The sequence below is a fragment of the Fonsecaea nubica genome, assembly GCF_001646965.1.
Source record: "Fonsecaea nubica strain CBS 269.64 chromosome Unknown Scaff48, whole genome shotgun sequence".
NCBI classification, from domain to species: Eukaryota; Fungi; Ascomycota; class Eurotiomycetes; order Chaetothyriales; family Herpotrichiellaceae; genus Fonsecaea; species Fonsecaea nubica.
Window position 1 is genome coordinate 190065 of NW_019173721.1, and position 16339 is coordinate 206403.

A 16339-nucleotide genomic window follows, 5' to 3' on the forward strand; every position below is an offset into this window, starting at 1 on the left:
TGCTGCTTGATTTCTGCTGAAGACTGTTTGCTGCCTCTCATCAAACAGGTTTCTCTCGTAGAGCTCGACAATATGGTATCCCTAGCGCTCCTTCCAGTAAGAGCAACCTTACAGAGTTCTTGGTCTGATATTCTCAGCGTACTGACACCTGGAATGGTATGTCCCAGCTCATTTCCCGACTCAGGCTGCTGTTGACCAGCTTTTCCGTGCTGCCATGCCCAGTCCACCCAAGGAAGTTAGTTGTAGCCTTCCAATGACCTTTCAATTCCATACTGCAGGAACAGAGACTCGGACATGTAGCTCAGGCAGTCCCCACAGCGATATCCCAACGTGACATTCATCACTATCTTTCCAACTCTGTGGCTCATGCGCTACCAGGTCTCCTCCAACTTCCTCTTCCTCGCGGTCGCGCTCTCTTGCTGGCGGTATACCTTGATACTATCCCCGCTTCGGAATCCGTTCTCTTCCACCGTGCCTGCGGTGCAGTCTGCCGAAAAAATGTTGGACCGATCCGGCAACCACTCCTTTGCTTCGTTTACAACGGTGCCGGTGCATCGGATGATCGCAAAGCGCAGGAGTTTTAGGCTTTCATCTATTCTTTTGGCAATCTTTTCCAACAATGTTATCATGGTATCGTCGGACCAGACACAGATCACATGTTCCTCCTCCTTAAACTGGTATTTGATCGGAACGCTGAGTTTGACGCTGACAGCGGAGCCTTTCACGATCTTCTGCTCGTACAAGCTCATAGTATCAAAGATACTACTGCCGCAGAACGAAAGCATGGAGTCGTGCAATGGAATACCATATTTCGCATGAATACTCTCTTGTAGTCGTCTTCCAGTATCGTTCCACTGCGCTCCAACACAACCCCACACTGGCCATGGAGATGCAAATTCCTGGTGAGGAAGACGGATGAGAAGGTCGTACTGCATTTCTGTTGGTCGTGCCGAGATGCGGAGAACTGAATCGACTGGACGTGGTAAAGGACGTTGAGGGTCGTAGTACGGTCCATTCAGTGGCATCTGACTACCGTCAGGTCCGTGAAGACTGTATGAGAAGGTCTCCATGTCGTTGAAACTCTCTGGTCTGAGGTCTTTGATGGCGGAAACTAAGTCACCAACATTACCGCAACTTCTCAAGTCAGGGGCGAGGATGGCAGGTTTTTCCAAGATGACAATGGTCTCCATGTGTGCTCTGTTTGTCATGATCTGAGGGTGGTGACGAGATAGGCTTTGGCGAGGTAAGGTGAAGTTGAAGGCAAGGTACTGTGAGAGGCTAGCTGTAAGAAGAGATGTCTTGGTCCGAGTCTTGATGTAGTCAGCGGTGTCTTCGTCATGATGAAGTGCCGACAGTGGACAAATGAGCCGCAAGTGAGAGCTCTTTGAGTGTGAGGATGACGGAAGATGGAAGGCGAGTGTTTGACCGTTGCCTCAGTCTTCGAACCCCCCGAGGCTCCAGCGTTGTGCATCACCAGCCAGTCCCCGTACTGACAGACGTACAGGCGCAACACTAGATCATTTGCCTGGTCTGGCTTTCCCTGTATCATTGTTTCTATGCGGCTCCGAAATCAAGCTTCTTCGCCACGCCCTTGAACTTATTCTCGTCGACAAACCCCGGGGCCGCTACTTCCGCAGCAGCCATTTTCGAAGCGCCACCGCCTTGCTTGGGAAGGTTCTCCTTGCTGGTCGGTCTAGGGTCGATCCTCCACCATTCATGTTCCAAGGATCCTCTTGCCGTCACTCTCTTTCGTGGGTCAAGTTTTAGCATTGCCATGAGGAGATCGACGCCAACCGCCCCCGCCGTTGGGAACATTTGCATGTAGAACGGCTTCTCGCGTACCGGAATTTTCTTTTCAAGGTCGAAATAGTCGCGCAACTTGGAAACTCCTGGCCAGTTCTCTTCGTTTGGTGTCCCCACAGCTTCGCAGATTTTGTCGAGCTGGGCGACTGTTCCTCCACCTGTCGCCAGCACTTCTTGATTAGCCACATCGGCTGCTGCATAGGGTCTCCGAATGAGGAGTTCCGCAAAGACCATCCCAATGCTCCACATGTCGACCGCACCACTGTATTGTCTCGCTCCAAACAGCAACTCCGGGGGACGATACCAAAGCGTGATCACCGCAGAAGTCATTTGATAGCGTGGATCACCAAAGGAACGCGCCAGACCAAAATCTGCCAGCTTCACTTCCCCATCCGCGGCAATCAGCAAGTTGTTTGGTTTGATATCTCGATGCAAGATGAAGTTGGAATGGCAATAGTAGATCGCACGACACAGCATTCCCATCCACGCCTTGACATCGGCAGCGCCGTAGCTCACCGTCTTGTCGCGGATCAGCTCTTCCAAGTTGCCGTTGGGAAAGTATTCAATGACCATATTGATATTTTGGTCTTTGGAGGAAAATACGTCTAGCAAGGCAACGATGCTTGGATGTGAGATTTCTTGGAGATATTTGATCTCGCGGATCGTGTCGACATTGAGACCCTCGCGTTGCTGCGAAGGGTCGACTTTGAACTTTTTGATGGCTACAAGCGTGTTTGGATCTGATCTCAAATGTCCTTTGTAGACAATGGCGTATGTTCCCTCGCCCAGTTTCTTTCCTATGGACCTCATCAGTAAGTTCGGGTACGGCCGGGAACGCAAATTTGATACCAACCTTTGACATACTTGTCGCTGATATCCTCGTTCATCTGCTCGGCCATATCGAAGTCTGCAGGTGGTCGGTGAGCAGGCGGACCAGGAGCTGAAGATTGAGGTTTGGATATCGATTTCCTCATTGCAAGTGACTTTGCTTTTGAAGGTGACATGTTTGCATTTATATTCGACGGCGACCGCGGCATCAAAGGCGACGGTGCGTTTGACGAGGGTGCCATCTTTGAATTGAGCGACTACGAAGTGGAGGTGAGGAACAAGCTTGGGGGGTGGCGATAGAAGGCCGGGAGCTTTGATATTTGCGATCGTTGTAGATGCTGTGAGCGCAGGCTAGGGGTCAAAGGTACAAGTGCAATTCTAGAGGAGAACATCTATTCATGTGTTCAATCCAGCTGAGCTACCCATATAAATTTGCTTGCACTGGATTTCAAGACAATCGGACGTTGTCCAAACCGAAGCCCCAAGTTGGATGAGGCTCAAATGCAAGCTTGGCATGTTGACTGTGTTTCCATCGCCTGCCGCTTTAATCGTAACCATGGATGCATACACTTATCCAGGACTCCTGAGGGTGGCCTAGACATGTTCATGACATCTGCTCTTGCTTCTTCTCCAAAGGACCTCACGCTGAAAGGGCGTTCCACAGTTTTCGAAAGAACAGGAAAGACCCAATACTCTGCGCGTGGCAGCAGGTGTTGTACACCTTGTGAACCCAACCAGTCAGACGCAGGACAATAGACTCCGAACAAGTGTCTTTGCAACAGCAAACTTCCACGTTTGAACATTTACGTCCGGTTGCACTTGTAAAGTATTCCCTAAGATCGACCTACAGGAGAGAGAGAGCGTTTTCAACTTCTGTCGCTGGGAGAAGGTATGCTCCGTGGTTCCTTCGGTCTGGCCAAGCAAGTTGAGTGAACAAGGCAGCGCATCCCCTGTTCCTGATCTGGAAAAGTCTCCCTGCGGCAACTTTTCGTCTGCGGTCTGCGGCCAACACATCTCAATCCGTAAACTTCCAATAATAATTCTTGTCTATCTTCGACCGCAACCACGGAACGCTGCAAGCTGGAATCGTCTCGGTCTTGATCTTACAAGTACAGCTGCCTGCAGATGAGGTTTCCTGAGAAATAACGCCTTCGACCATGATCACGCGACAACCCCATGGAGCAATTTCGCTCTTTGCTTCTTCCCTCCTCCGACCGTCTACATCTCTATCAAAATCTATAATACCTCAATCCCACATCTGCGCACCATGTCGACGACAATTACACCGCGGCTTGCCCGCTGGCGGCTACATTCCTGCTCCCACACCGTTCGTCCCCGACGTGCCCACCTTCCTCAAACTCATTGGGCGGGAACTCTCCAAACACGCCAGCAAAATTGAGTCCTGGGAGGAACTCTTCACCTTGACCTCAAATCAGATGAAAACACGCGGCATCGATCCCCCGCGAACACGGAGGTATCTACTCCGTTGGCGAGAGAAGTTTCGGAAAGGGGAGTTTGGGATTGGAGGTGACTTTCAGCATGTAAAGGATGGCGTCGCAGAGCTAAGGGTCGTTGAAGTACCCAGTCTGAAAAAAGATCCCGTAACAGGAGGACCTGTATCGGGCCCAGCCACGACCGGAAGGAGCCCTGGAATGCAGAAGCTGATCGTCAATGTGCCCAATGGTTCCGCCACGTATCAATTGGCTCCAGGACAGACGACCGCGGACCTGAAAAAACCGCATGGCTTTACGTTGAAAAACGGGTACATCATCAAGGGCAAGCAGGCACATCCCATTGCAGGCACGCACGGCAGTGGTGTCACAGTCAAGGCGGTCGAAGGGCTATGGGAGCATAAGCGAGGGAGAAAGGTCTATGGCGGTGAGAGGAGACGGGCGGAAACCCTGCATAAGATGAGAGTGGAGGAGAACAAGAAGAACGCGAGATAGACGAGGGAGATGTTGCGGGTCATGGAAAAGTCCAAATGGAGCCTCATCGAAAGGTCCCGTATTTGGACGTCGTATGTACGATAATTGTCGCTTGTATCATACGCAGCTGGTCCGGCTGCCTCGTCCTTGGCAGAATTACGGAGTGCAAGTGTTCTAGTCACCAGGTGTCGACTTTGACTGAGCTACAGGAAGGAAGCTTGAGATCGTCGGGCAAGTTCAAATGCTCTGTAACAGATCTGATATAGACAGTAGCCACGTTATGGAAGTCAAGGAGGAGAAGGGGCGAGGTACGAGTAAGGACTTGCTTGAAGCTTCGATCTAGACTGAAATGGAAGGCAGAACCGCCGCCCTCGAGGAACTACTGAGTACTCCGTAGGTACATAATACTCCGTACATATGCTGCTTCTCGTCCGGGGCTCTAAAAATGCGGGTGCAGTCGGCATGAACGAGCATGGTGTCCTGCAAATCCAACTTCTCGTCCATTGGACGTTTGAGCCCTTGAAGCCATGCATCACCCCCTCCGCGCATAGCAGGCGAGGACTTCCGGTTGTCCATGCTTGAACCATGCTCACAGCCTCAGCTCCCAGCAGTGTGAAATCTCGGGAGTTTCAGTTGTGTCTTAGCCGAGTCCGCGATGTCCATTTCCATCTGATCCGAAGAGGAAGTCCTTGTTGACTCTGCATATACGGAGTATAGGCATGCATTGTCAAACATTTGGGCATGCATGGTGGCTTTATTTGCGCCCCAAAGGTCAAAACTCTGGCACAGGACAGGATTTCAGCTACCATCACACTAGCTGAATCCCAAGGGCCAAGGAAGGAAAAATCTCCGACGGCTTCCACGCCTTGTACACGTTGAATTCTACCTGTCAAAGGACTAGTCATCCCTCTGGATGTACCAGTGAACTTTTTTGCGGATGACAAGAAAGAACTGGACATGCAGTGCACAGTGCTGATTTTATTCATCCCGGTTGGGAATGGCTAAGAAGTGATCAGCATGTTTGATACACAGCTAGAAAATCCGGTTCCAGGAGAGCGGGTTCACAGGACAGGATTAGGAAGATCATTTGCTGATCATTGCCACTTTTCTACGAGGTTCTCCCTCGCTAGTGGATCTAGAATGGGCGTGAACGGGCCACCTCAAAGTCCGGCATGTCTCCAGATCATCATCACATACTCCGTATGCAAAGCTGGGTTGTCAACTGCAGACACCTTGTGGTATGGTTGGATCGCTGTTAGGAGTGGCTTTTGAGTTGGAGATAGTGCGAACGCAGTTGTGGTTGCAACGGAAAAGGCGTCTTAGACTATCTTTCTCACACCAGGTGGTCAGTTGCCTGAAAGAGCAGGACACCATCCTCTCACTGACCCTTTGAGGGAAGCAGGTTGGTTGCACGTTGCTGATGGATCAACTCGCCCAAAGCTGTCTCATGGACCGAAATGAAGATGTTCTCGCTTGGTGGGAGCTCAACAACGATCCGACTCTGTTACTGCAGGTGAGCACGACCAGCTTTGCCAAGCAAATTGATCCAGGGGTAAACGGCCGGGGAAGCATTTGAGAAAGCCACAGTCGAGATTGGCGTCAACAAGGGTGGGGGGCTTTGGTGCCTTAGTGCGGTGATGTTTGTGCAAATTTCTCTGCTCCTCAGAGCTTGGGACACACAGAATGTCATCACCCCAGCTCTTATCAGCTCGTGAGGCTTTGTGTGTCGAACTCTTTTGTCTATCTAGCAAGTTTCAGAGTCAGGCAAAAAACCCGTTGGTCGGGGGGTGGCCAAAACATGATTCGGCGTGCCGGAACCCGTTGTTTGCCCCTCCCAAGAGTCCAAGGCGTGTTATGCGTGGCGTCTATTCGGCTAACCTTGAGGTTACTTGTGCAGGAAGTTCAGGAGAGCAGCCGAGTCCGTGAAAAGGCAAGGAGAAATTTGAGGGCAGAGAGGCGCGCAGGGCGCTCTATTGGCGGCTGTGTCAGGTGTGGTTGTGGCAGGTATTACAACTTGACAGTTTGAAGTAACTCTGCATGAACACAACAGCTTGTGGCCTGAGAACGGCTTGTGATGATCACAACAGTGGCAGATGAATTCAGGTGATAAAACGTGCCAGAGACCAATAAAATAGCAGAAGTCATAATAATGCTGACCCTTGAAGGAAAGTGGTTGCAAAGGTCAAGTTCCCGCAGCCAAACCAGCACTGTTCTCACAGGGTGGGACGGAGAGAGAAGGGAATGGCTCGTGACAACGGCCCAAGTCGTTGGCCCAATGATGGGGCGGGCAGGGGATAGTGCAATTTGACAGGCTGTTTGGCTGGGCTAGGCTTCGGTGCCTTAGTCGCATGCCGGGTGAGTGAATTGAGGGCGTGGTCCCCCACCAGGAAGGCTTTCGCAGGCTTATTGGAGACGGCCATCCGATAGATGGGTCCTTTTTAGCTGCAGCTTGGGCTTGCTGTAGGCGCAAGGTGCCCTGTTCCTGTCTGTTAGCGGTGCCCTGCAGGCATCAACGCGCAGCTAAGACATGCACCTTACCAACACGCTTGGACCTTTACATGCTAGTCGGATAATCCCCTTTGAGAAGGCCGACGAAGGCTTAAGCAGCTTTTTCCAGGGCAGAAACCTTAGCATCAACGCCGGCACGGCCCTCGTCAAAGGGAAAACCGTCCTTGCTCTCTTAGTGGTTTGAAGGAGCAACCACACCCCCCCCAGAAAACATCCCTCTTGCGCCTTGTCCCTCGTCGCCCGTCTTTTCTGTCAATTTGGTCAACATCACACTCCTTGTTGACCACCTCTCTGCGGCCGCTGTGTCCAATTGCGTCCAGAAGACACTCCAAGACCTGCCCTCTCGATGCCACATGCACATCACTGAGGTCGCATGCTCCGGAGCAACCACTGAACGCCGTGGACATTGTCCCATGCGGACAGGTTTTTCCACCTCCATTTCCCTCGCTCAAAAGCTGCGACACCCTCGGTTTCACCGCCTCAGAAACCAGAGAACAGTGCAGTATACGGGCTTCTGTTTCTTGGATATCCAGCAACACGCGCAAGATTGTGGGAATACCAGTCTTGATTGGATTTGTGGTCGACGGGTTGCGGACAAGCAAAATCACACAAAGTACAACACCCACCGAGAAGAGACGCTCCAGCAGATCGATAAACCCCGCATGAGCTGGCTCTAGCTGTCTGAATATCTACCAATCGTCCCACTCTGCTGGTAGACATGTCTCTACCCGTGCTCTCACGGCCTCTAGCCGACCCGCCGACGGGTGCGCTCCCTCCCATTCCCACCGGCAAACCTCCAAGGAAGAGTTTACCCCAGACTCCATCTAGACTGAAAGCTCCCTCGAGGACTTCAGCAATACCAACACCGCAGGCTGTGCAATCGGCCACGGAATCCTCACCCGAAAAACCCTCGGGAATACCTGCAAAGGCTGTACGAAAAACTGTCAGCATTGGTTCTTTTCCACAACCGCCAAATGCTGGCTCGCGTCCGCCTACTTCGGCCTCAATGGCCTCGATCACGTCAACGAAAAAGAGGGTCTCTGACGGCGGACACAGTACGCCAAATGCCTCGGTCAGATCCAAGAAATCTCCCAGAACTAGCGTCGCAGCGAGCTTTCGTTCATCTCAAACTCCCAGTCTCTTGAACTCGGCCGGTGATGGAATGACCATTTCGGCCAAGTTTGGAAAGAGAACATCAGACGCACAATCGAGCGTCCATTCTCCACCTCAAAGTCGAAGCTCATCGGCCAATGGATCTTACTCAACTAGCGCCACGACGATCGAAGAAGGCGAGGAGGACAGTCGAGGTCGGACGAAAGAACTGGATGAAGGCCTGGCTGAATCGAAACGAAATTCAAAGGGGAAAGAGGTCAAAGGCAACGTCATTGTCAGCGTCCGTGTCCGCCCCGACGCAGGGGCACAAAACAATGCTCAAACCGAAGGAGAGTGGATGGTGGACGGCCGAAGAGGTCTGGTTGCGTACCGCGGAAAAGAAGGCGGGGATTATCATCTCGATAACGTTTTCACCACACACGACGATAACGCCAAAGTCTACGATGCCGCAGCCAAACGGCTGGTACGTCGAGTCATGGAAGGTTATCATGGGACCGTGTTTGCGTACGGCATGACAGGGACCGGCAAGACATTTTCAATGCAGGGAACTATGAGCAGCCCTGGTGTGATTCCACTGGCAATCACCGATATCTTTTCCTACATCAGAGAGACGCCACACCGCGAATTCCTCCTGCGAGTCAGCTACCTCGAGATCTACAACGAGAAAATTCACGACTTGTTGGCCGTGCCCGTTGGCGGAGGTGTCGCCCAGCAACAAGAAGAAATCAAGCTGCGTGAAGACAGCAAACGCGGTGTATACGCCACGCCTTTGAAGGAAGAGATTGTACAGAGCCCAACCCAGCTGCTGCGGGTGATCCATCGAGGTGACACTGCTCGTCGTACTGGAAGCACCCAATTCAATGCGCGAAGTTCTCGAAGTCACGCAGTGGTCCAGATTGTGGTTGAGAGCCGAGAGCGAATACCAGGATCAGGTTCCTTGCAGGAAAATGGGAAACGTGTAGCCATGTTGCCCGGTGGTGTTCGAGTCTCGACGCTGAGCTTGATCGATCTTGCAGGGTCAGAGCGAGCGGCTGAGGACAAGGAACGCCGTGCCGAGGGAGCCCACATCAACAAGTCTCTGTTAACCTTGGGGACGGTCATCGCCAAACTGTCAGGCAATCGCGACAAGAACGGCAATCCCACAGACAAGGACGGAAAGCACCTGCCATACCGAGACAGCAAGCTCACCCGGTTGCTCCAGCCCGCACTCTCCGGGAATTCGCTGGTCTCGATTCTGTGCACCATCCAAATTGGAGCTGGGTTGACAACCGCGGGCAGCAACCACACGGGCGAAACGCTAAACACCCTGAAATTCGCCGCTCGTGCAAAGAACAATATTGTCAGCCATGCTAAGCGAGCCGCGGAGGAGCTGGGCAGCGTCAATGCAGGTCTCTTGGAACGATATCGAGCTGAAATAGCAAACCTCCGATCTCAGCTGGAGGGACAGCAAAAGTCTGCCGCGGAGAAGGAAGAGCGGCAGCTAGAGAAAGAAGCCGAGCAACGCCACGAGGAACAGATGCTGGAGATGCAGTTGGCCCGCACGGCCCTCAAGGAGCGAATCGAGCATCTGAACCGTCTGATTCTGTGTTCCAAGTCGACTGGCGTTAATAGCGGCACAGTCTCGGCCTTGGGTATGCACTCGCGGCTCTCTGGAGGGACGGAATATGCGGGTTCACGGTCGGTGCGGTCGTCAGCCAGCCAATCGACTCTGGGCGTAGCACCAAGTCTCGGTCGACATCCGTCGGTGGCTTCCCTGGGAGGGGTGGCCTCGGCTTCCGGGCATCTTTCGTTTTCGGCGGTCCCAGACGAGGACGAAGAGGGCAGCACCGACTTTGGCGAGGGGAGAGCGTCCTTGCAGGCTCAGGTACGCGCTCTGCAGGCCGATCTGCAGGACAAGACACGGTACATTTCGACTCTGGAGAAGAGACTGCTGCAGGCCCGCCGCTCCAGCCACTCCCGAGTATCGATGGCGTTTAACAAACCCGCGGGCGACGATGGCGAAATACAAAGACGATTGGACGAAAAGGACGCAATGATCGCGGACCTGCAGAAGACTGTTGCCGCCCTTCGATCTGCGGTGCGGAAGCGCGAGGTAGCCGAGCTGACGCCCGAGACATCCTCTTCCGAGTTCAAGCAGAACCGTGCACAAGCAGGACACCAGAGCACCAGTAGCAACAGTAGCTCTCAGCTCAGCGTCTCCACCCAGCCGGTGTTGTCCAGTGGACCACGATCGCCACTGACGACCAGTCCCATGACCATTCTTTCCCCTCAAAAAGCCATGGACAAGAAGCGCAAGACGGTGGACGAAATGTCGCGGATGCTGGACGAAATGATCCAGGACAAGGTCGAGAGTGGCCAGCTGAACCGGCGGTCATCATCGGTGCGGGTTCCCGACCGAGGCTCGTCTTCGGCGCGCCGCCATTCACGACGACTCTCGATGACGGGTAGCAACGGTGCTACAGTGGGAAGTATGGTAGCATCGCTGAGAGAGGAAAACTCGGTTGAAGAAGTCAAGGACCCGAGTTGAAGCGAAGTTTGTTTTTATTATCACGATTGATGACACGACTGCTGTACTTTTTCCTTCTTTGTTTTCGGGCGCAATTCCCCTGACAGGACAATGGCGGCGAGCATGAAAAGGAGTTGAGACCGCCCAACAGGACGAGATCCACGGAGCATGATTGATTTTAATATGGGCGACGCGGCTGTTTGACCACCTATTTTCTGGGCTTTTTGTTTCTCCAGCACGCTACATTTCTTTGGAGCTTTGACAGCAATTCTGTTCCTTGAGCGGGACATTGTGGGATTTACTATGTTTAACAGAGAGCCGGTGGGGAAAAAAGGATATCCTCAAGGAAGCAATTCCAGGCCAAAAGATGCATCCATGCTACAGGACAGACAGATACAGATACCCCCCTTTTCATAGAAGTTGTTATAGGTACAAACTGGTGTATTTTTGAGGGCGGATGACGACGAGGCTGGCAACTGGCGAGTCGTGTCCATTCCACGTGTGTGTGTACGTACTTAGCCGAAACTCTGGAGATTCGCTCCTTCCGACTGGTGAGGCTCAGTCTGGGGCAAATCCAAGCACTTTTGTGTCACTGGGCCACCCGGTGTTTCAGATTCTGCACCAACAGCCAGCGTCAAGACTTGGGTCCCTTGTATTCAGCTTCGCTCTTTCCTTTTCAACTCTTCTCTCTCCTTGTCGTTGCTTTCAACTTTGATATTATCCGCATCACCCGCCGGGAGGGACTGCGGCTCGTCGGCGCCCATCAGTGCCACCACGGGTTCATTCATTCAATTGGGGCCACAACAGCGCACGATACTCTAGCTGCTGTGCAGGTGGGAAGGGATCAGCGTTGTCCCGTCGTCTTATTCTTTGTTTCTTATTTTTGTCTTTCTCTTTGTGTTTTTTCTCCCAGCCAACTAACGGCAGCCACCCTTGCTTTTTTGTCTTTGTTTGCAGGACATACCGCTGGGCGTTGTTCGTCACACATTTTTTTGTCGTTCCATGTCCATCTAGACACATAGACTTGTACCGAGCATAGCGTTGGAATTTTTGGCGTCCCATTACATGTTATCTGAGGTATATCGCTCAGCACACTCACTCTCGGCCTGCACCAATGCTTGAATGAGGACTCCATCACCCGCACCAAGTCATGCCGAACAGCAGCAACGCAAGAAGAAGATGCTCCTGTCCAGCCGTGCCAGTCCCCCGAAACCCCTGCGGGTTGGTCCTCCAGGCCAATATCTCTCCATCAGACATTTCCTCCCTTCCACCCCGATCCCTTCGCCGTCTCTGCCGTCCATCCTCCCCCGGCACGGCAAGAAACCGCCCAAGCTCAACTCACGCAAGATCGTCCGCAGCCTCTTCTGTCTTGCCTTGATTATTGGGGTCTACTATCTCTTCTCTTTCGGCCGAAGGAAGTCCCACCAGCTCGCCAGGCTGACCTTTCTGACCTCGCTGGGCAAGGTCTATGAAATCGTTGAAGCCTCGGAGCTGCCCGACTATCCAACCCCGCTGGCACTGACTGATGCAAAGGGGAAGCACCACTGGACAATATCCATCCCGCAAAACCTACCCTTCCCTCTGCCCTACACGGATTATGCCGACATCTGCTCGCAAGTTGATGAGGTAGCCCAGCACGTCGCCGGCCCACGCCAGAAATCGCAGGCAAACGACTACTACCGGGATGATCCCAACTTCATCGACGTTCAAGAGGCGCAGGAACAGCATTTCCTCCCCGCTGAAGGCCACCCGCCACCTCACAAGAACGAAAACAGTCTTCCCGTCTGCGAGAAGTCTCTGACATACGTCCTCGATGCCGCCGATGCAGGCCTCGGGTCGACCCTTCTAGGCTTGTGGCTATCGTACGGGCTCGCTCGCCGCGAAGGTCGCGCCTTCTTCATCGACGACACCCATTTCCCCTACGGCAAGTACAGCACGTTCTTCGCCTCGAAGCCCTCCCCATCTTGCCGCTTACCGAGCCCTTCGCAGCGGGTGCCATGTCCACACCAGGCAAAGCATCTAGTTGTGTCCGCTGCCACGACAAGCTGGATTTTTGGGCAGTCTTTCCACGATCACTTTTCTCAAAGGGAGATCTTTGACATGGCAAGGGATGGGTATGAGGCCCTCTTTGAACTTCGGCCGCAAGATGAACAATACATTCTCAACCGCATCGAAAAAATCCGAAAGGATGTCGATCCGACCACCGTCGCCGCGTCGGACCTAGAAGAGTATGACGAGATATATGATATACCACCGGAGAACGGTCTGGTGGGGATTCACATTCGGCGCGGCGATCGGCACCCTTTCAGCCTCGCGTACTCGCAAAATTATCTTCCCCCAGAAATGTACATGGCTACCGCTATGAAGCTCGTGGGTCAATCTTCCCAGTGGAAATTCCTGGTGGCCTCGGACGACGCAGATATGTACGACCACATCGACCTGCCCAACACCTTGAGGGCACAGGAACGGATTTCCCTCGCCTCGAAGAAGAAGTTGGCCAGCATGGGCCAAGGCGGTGGCTTAGGTTGGGAAGGCGGGTTTTTCAAAGATGTCTTCTGGGGCTTGGGCTTGCCAGAGGACGTGAAGGAGCGGAAAAAATGGGGTAGCCCCATGCCCATGAAGGCCAAGCACAGGTTTGGCGAGAAAGACGACGACGGCAGGGAGAAGCGAGTCCATCATCACGACGCCAAGCATTCGAGCGGGCCACGGAGAGATGGAGCTGATGATGTGGTCAATGCCGGTACGCTGGTAGAGCGTGATTATCGGACACATCCGACCACAGAAGCCCTTCAGCTGAGGGAACTCCTCGGCCGAGCATACTTGTTGGACTTGGCCGTATTGGCCCAAAGTGACAAGGTGGTTTGTGGTGTGTCGGCCAACGCGTGTCGGATCTTGGCTGTCATGCTGGGATGGGAAAGAAGTTTTGAAAGGAAAGACTGGCACAATGTGGACGGTAGTTATCAGTGGCGGGTCCTGGACTATTGACTTGGATGTCCTGGTAGAATGTGATTGTGAATCTCCAGAGATCCAGTGACGTCGTTCCGACATTTATGAAGTGACATGAATTTATGTCAGACTGTAGGAGTCAATGCGGGGTTAGAGAAGCCACGACCAACGTGTTTCTTGGCGTGTTCCGTATTCGAGCATACGAACTACGAGGTCATTACTTCATACTGGGTAAAGTCTAGTAATTACAATTGCCTCGGTCATGCCCTCGCTTCGCTGCATCGTCGCTTCCTCGTGTTCCACTGATGCAAGACACAAGCCACGCGACTTGACACCAAACTGCAAACTGCAGTTACGTCCGCGATCGCCAATGCACGCTCCGTCTCGACTCGAATTCAAGAGTTATGCTGATTAGGTCCTTTTCATATAATGGACGACACCCCCTGAACAAGTCTACAGCACCCATGGCGCAGAGACCTTGCCACCCTTCACCCACACCGCAATAAGTCGTCCGCTCGTCCGCTGCCACGCTGCCACGCTGCCACGCTGTCTTGTCGTCATGGCCCTCGCTCGTAAGTGTGTCGCTGATCAACCTGGAACATCCCAAGACCATGGAAATCTGACCGTCACAATTCAATCTCAGTGCCAGCATCTACCGCCGCCCTTGTCGCACCGACTGCTTTGGCCGGACTAGCTTACCTCAATGCTCGCTGGCGAGTCTCGGTCGACTTGGAGCTCATCCTGAGTCTAGTTGCTTCTCAGCGAGCCTTTGCGAAAAGAGAGGCCGCGGATCGTGTCAGTTCCTTCTACCTCCTCGAGGAGCATGCGCATAAACCAAAGGTTGCGGACAAGGTCTTTATCATCTACCAGGGAAAGAGATGGACCTTCAAACAGACATACGACATGGTGCTACGCTATGCGGGATACCTGCACACCACTCATTCCATCCTGCCAGGGGAGATCGTTGCCCTGGACTTTATGAACTCCCCTCAATTCCTCTTCCTGACCATGGCTTTGTGGTCTTTGGGCGCCATACCGGCCTTTATCAACTACAACCTGACCTCCGCCTCGTTTGTACACAGCGTCAAAACATCCTCTGCAAGACTTTTGATTGTTGATCCTGAGGTCGCCCCCAAGGTCCTGACCGAGGAGGCAAAAACCAGCTTCTCCGCCCCCAATTTTCGCAACAACTCTTTCCCTCTGGAGGTGGTGGTTTTGACATCCGGCCTTCAATCGTCGCTGGAGTACTTTCCTCCCCATCGTGCACCCGACACTGCTCGGTCTGGCGTGGTCGGTCGTGGCCCATGTGCCCTGATTTCGACGTCGGGAACGACTGGCCTCCCAAAGGCTGCAATCGTGTCGTGGGAGCGCACCGCCGTGGGCTCCGGTCTCGTTGCACGTTGGCTAAATCTTCATCCCGTCACATCATCTAACCCGGACAGGTACTACACTTCCATGCCGCTGTATCACGCGTCCGCCTTTCAATTAGGCTTCCACTGCTGTCTCATCCGAGCGTGTACATTGGTGATAGGTCGGAAATTCTCTGCTTCAAACTTTTGGGACGAGGTGGCTGCGGCTGACGCCACGGCAATACAATATGTCGGAGAAACCCTGCGGTACCTCCTTGCCGTGCCACCCAAGCCAGATGACCGCACAAAACACAGAGTGCGTCTCGCGTTCGGTAACGGCCTTCGGCCAGATGTATGGGACAAGTTCCGTGCACGGTTCGGCATTGAGACAGTGGCCGAGTTCTACGGCGCCACTGAATCTGCAGGAGCGAGCTTCAATCTTTCACGCAACACTTTCTCGTCGGGCGCCATCGGCCAAGCTGGTCTCCTGGGCAATCTGCTCATGAAGTTGAGGCAGACCATTGTAAAAGTGGACTGGGAAACAGAAGCACCTTACCGAGACCCAAAGACAGGGCTTTGCATTCCCGTACCTCGGGATGAACCAGGCGAACTCCTCTACAAGGTCGACGCGGCAGACATTGGTGCCAAGTACCAGGGGTATTTTGGCAACAAGAAGGCCAGTGACACGAAGATCTTGAGAGACGTGCTGAAGAAGGGAGATGCTTGGTTCCGTTCGGGAGACGTGATCAAACTCGACAAAGAGGGACGCACCTGGTTTATGGACCGAATAGGCGATACATTCCGCTGGCGTAGTGAGAATGTATCAACCGCCGAAGTCGCCCAAGTCCTAGGTGAACACCCACATGTTCTTGAAGCCAATGTTTACGGGGTGGAAATTCCGCATCATGAGGGCCGTGCCGGGTGTGCAGCCGTCTTGCTCAGAGACGTTGACTCCAACACGACACCCATCCCGGACGCACTCCTCGAAAGCCTGGCCACCTACGCGAGGAACAGCTTGCCCAAATATGCGGTACCCGTGTTCCTTCGAGTAGTGACACAGGTCATGGCGACGGGGAACAATAAACAGCAAAAACATGTGCTCAGACAGGAAGGCGTAGATCCTGACAAAGTCGGCCACAACAGGGTGTTCTTTTTGAGGCCCGACAGTCAGAGATATGAACCTTTTGGAAGAAAAGAATGGGAAAATGTCAAGGGTGGCAAGGTGAAATTGTGACGCGATCAAAGGGGTAGTAAGAACCAGCATTGCAGAGAACTCACCTCGTCCAGAGACGCTTCCCGGTTCGCCTTGTTGATTTACATGGGTGGCAAGCTTGAGAGCGCTTTATAAGACCATGATACCC

The 16339-nt window shown here is 53.2% G+C and overlaps 6 protein-coding genes across 6 annotated transcripts; 4 read left to right on the forward strand and 2 right to left on the reverse strand.

Annotated features, from left to right (window-relative positions):
• Window positions 1-371: 371 nt before the first annotated feature.
• On the reverse strand, window positions 372-1190 carry AYO20_07141 (hypothetical protein; the record flags this gene model as incomplete). Its single annotated transcript, XM_022645428.1, has 1 exon — window positions 372-1190. One exon carries the CDS (start codon window positions 1188-1190, stop codon window positions 372-374), a length of 819 nt encoding a protein of 272 aa, XP_022498646.1.
• Window positions 1191-1554: 364 nt separating this feature from the next.
• AYO20_07142 (hypothetical protein) lies at window positions 1555-2873 on the reverse strand (the record flags this gene model as incomplete). The annotated part of the gene is made up of 2 exons (XM_022645429.1): window positions 1555-2600; window positions 2657-2873. The coding sequence occupies 2 exons, from the start codon at window positions 2871-2873 to the stop codon at window positions 1555-1557; spliced, it is 1263 nt and encodes a 420-aa protein (XP_022498647.1).
• A 915-nt stretch (window positions 2874-3788) lies between these two features.
• On the forward strand, window positions 3789-4577 carry AYO20_07143 (hypothetical protein; the record flags this gene model as incomplete). Its single annotated transcript, XM_022645430.1, has 1 exon — window positions 3789-4577. The coding sequence occupies one exon, from the start codon at window positions 3789-3791 to the stop codon at window positions 4575-4577; it is 789 nt and encodes a 262-aa protein (XP_022498648.1).
• A 3205-nt stretch (window positions 4578-7782) lies between these two features.
• AYO20_07144 (hypothetical protein) lies at window positions 7783-10704 on the forward strand (the record flags this gene model as incomplete). Its single annotated transcript, XM_022645431.1, has 1 exon — window positions 7783-10704. One exon carries the CDS (start codon window positions 7783-7785, stop codon window positions 10702-10704), a length of 2922 nt encoding a protein of 973 aa, XP_022498649.1.
• A 1101-nt stretch (window positions 10705-11805) lies between these two features.
• Window positions 11806-13668, forward strand: AYO20_07145 (hypothetical protein; the record flags this gene model as incomplete). The annotated part of the gene is made up of 1 exon (XM_022645432.1): window positions 11806-13668. The coding sequence occupies one exon, from the start codon at window positions 11806-11808 to the stop codon at window positions 13666-13668; it is 1863 nt and encodes a 620-aa protein (XP_022498650.1).
• Window positions 13669-14188: 520 nt separating this feature from the next.
• On the forward strand, window positions 14189-16212 carry AYO20_07146 (hypothetical protein; the record flags this gene model as incomplete). The annotated part of the gene is made up of 2 exons (XM_022645433.1): window positions 14189-14201; window positions 14273-16212. 2 exons carry the CDS (start codon window positions 14189-14191, stop codon window positions 16210-16212), a joined length of 1953 nt encoding a protein of 650 aa, XP_022498651.1.
• Between the last annotated feature and the right edge of the window lie 127 nt (window positions 16213-16339).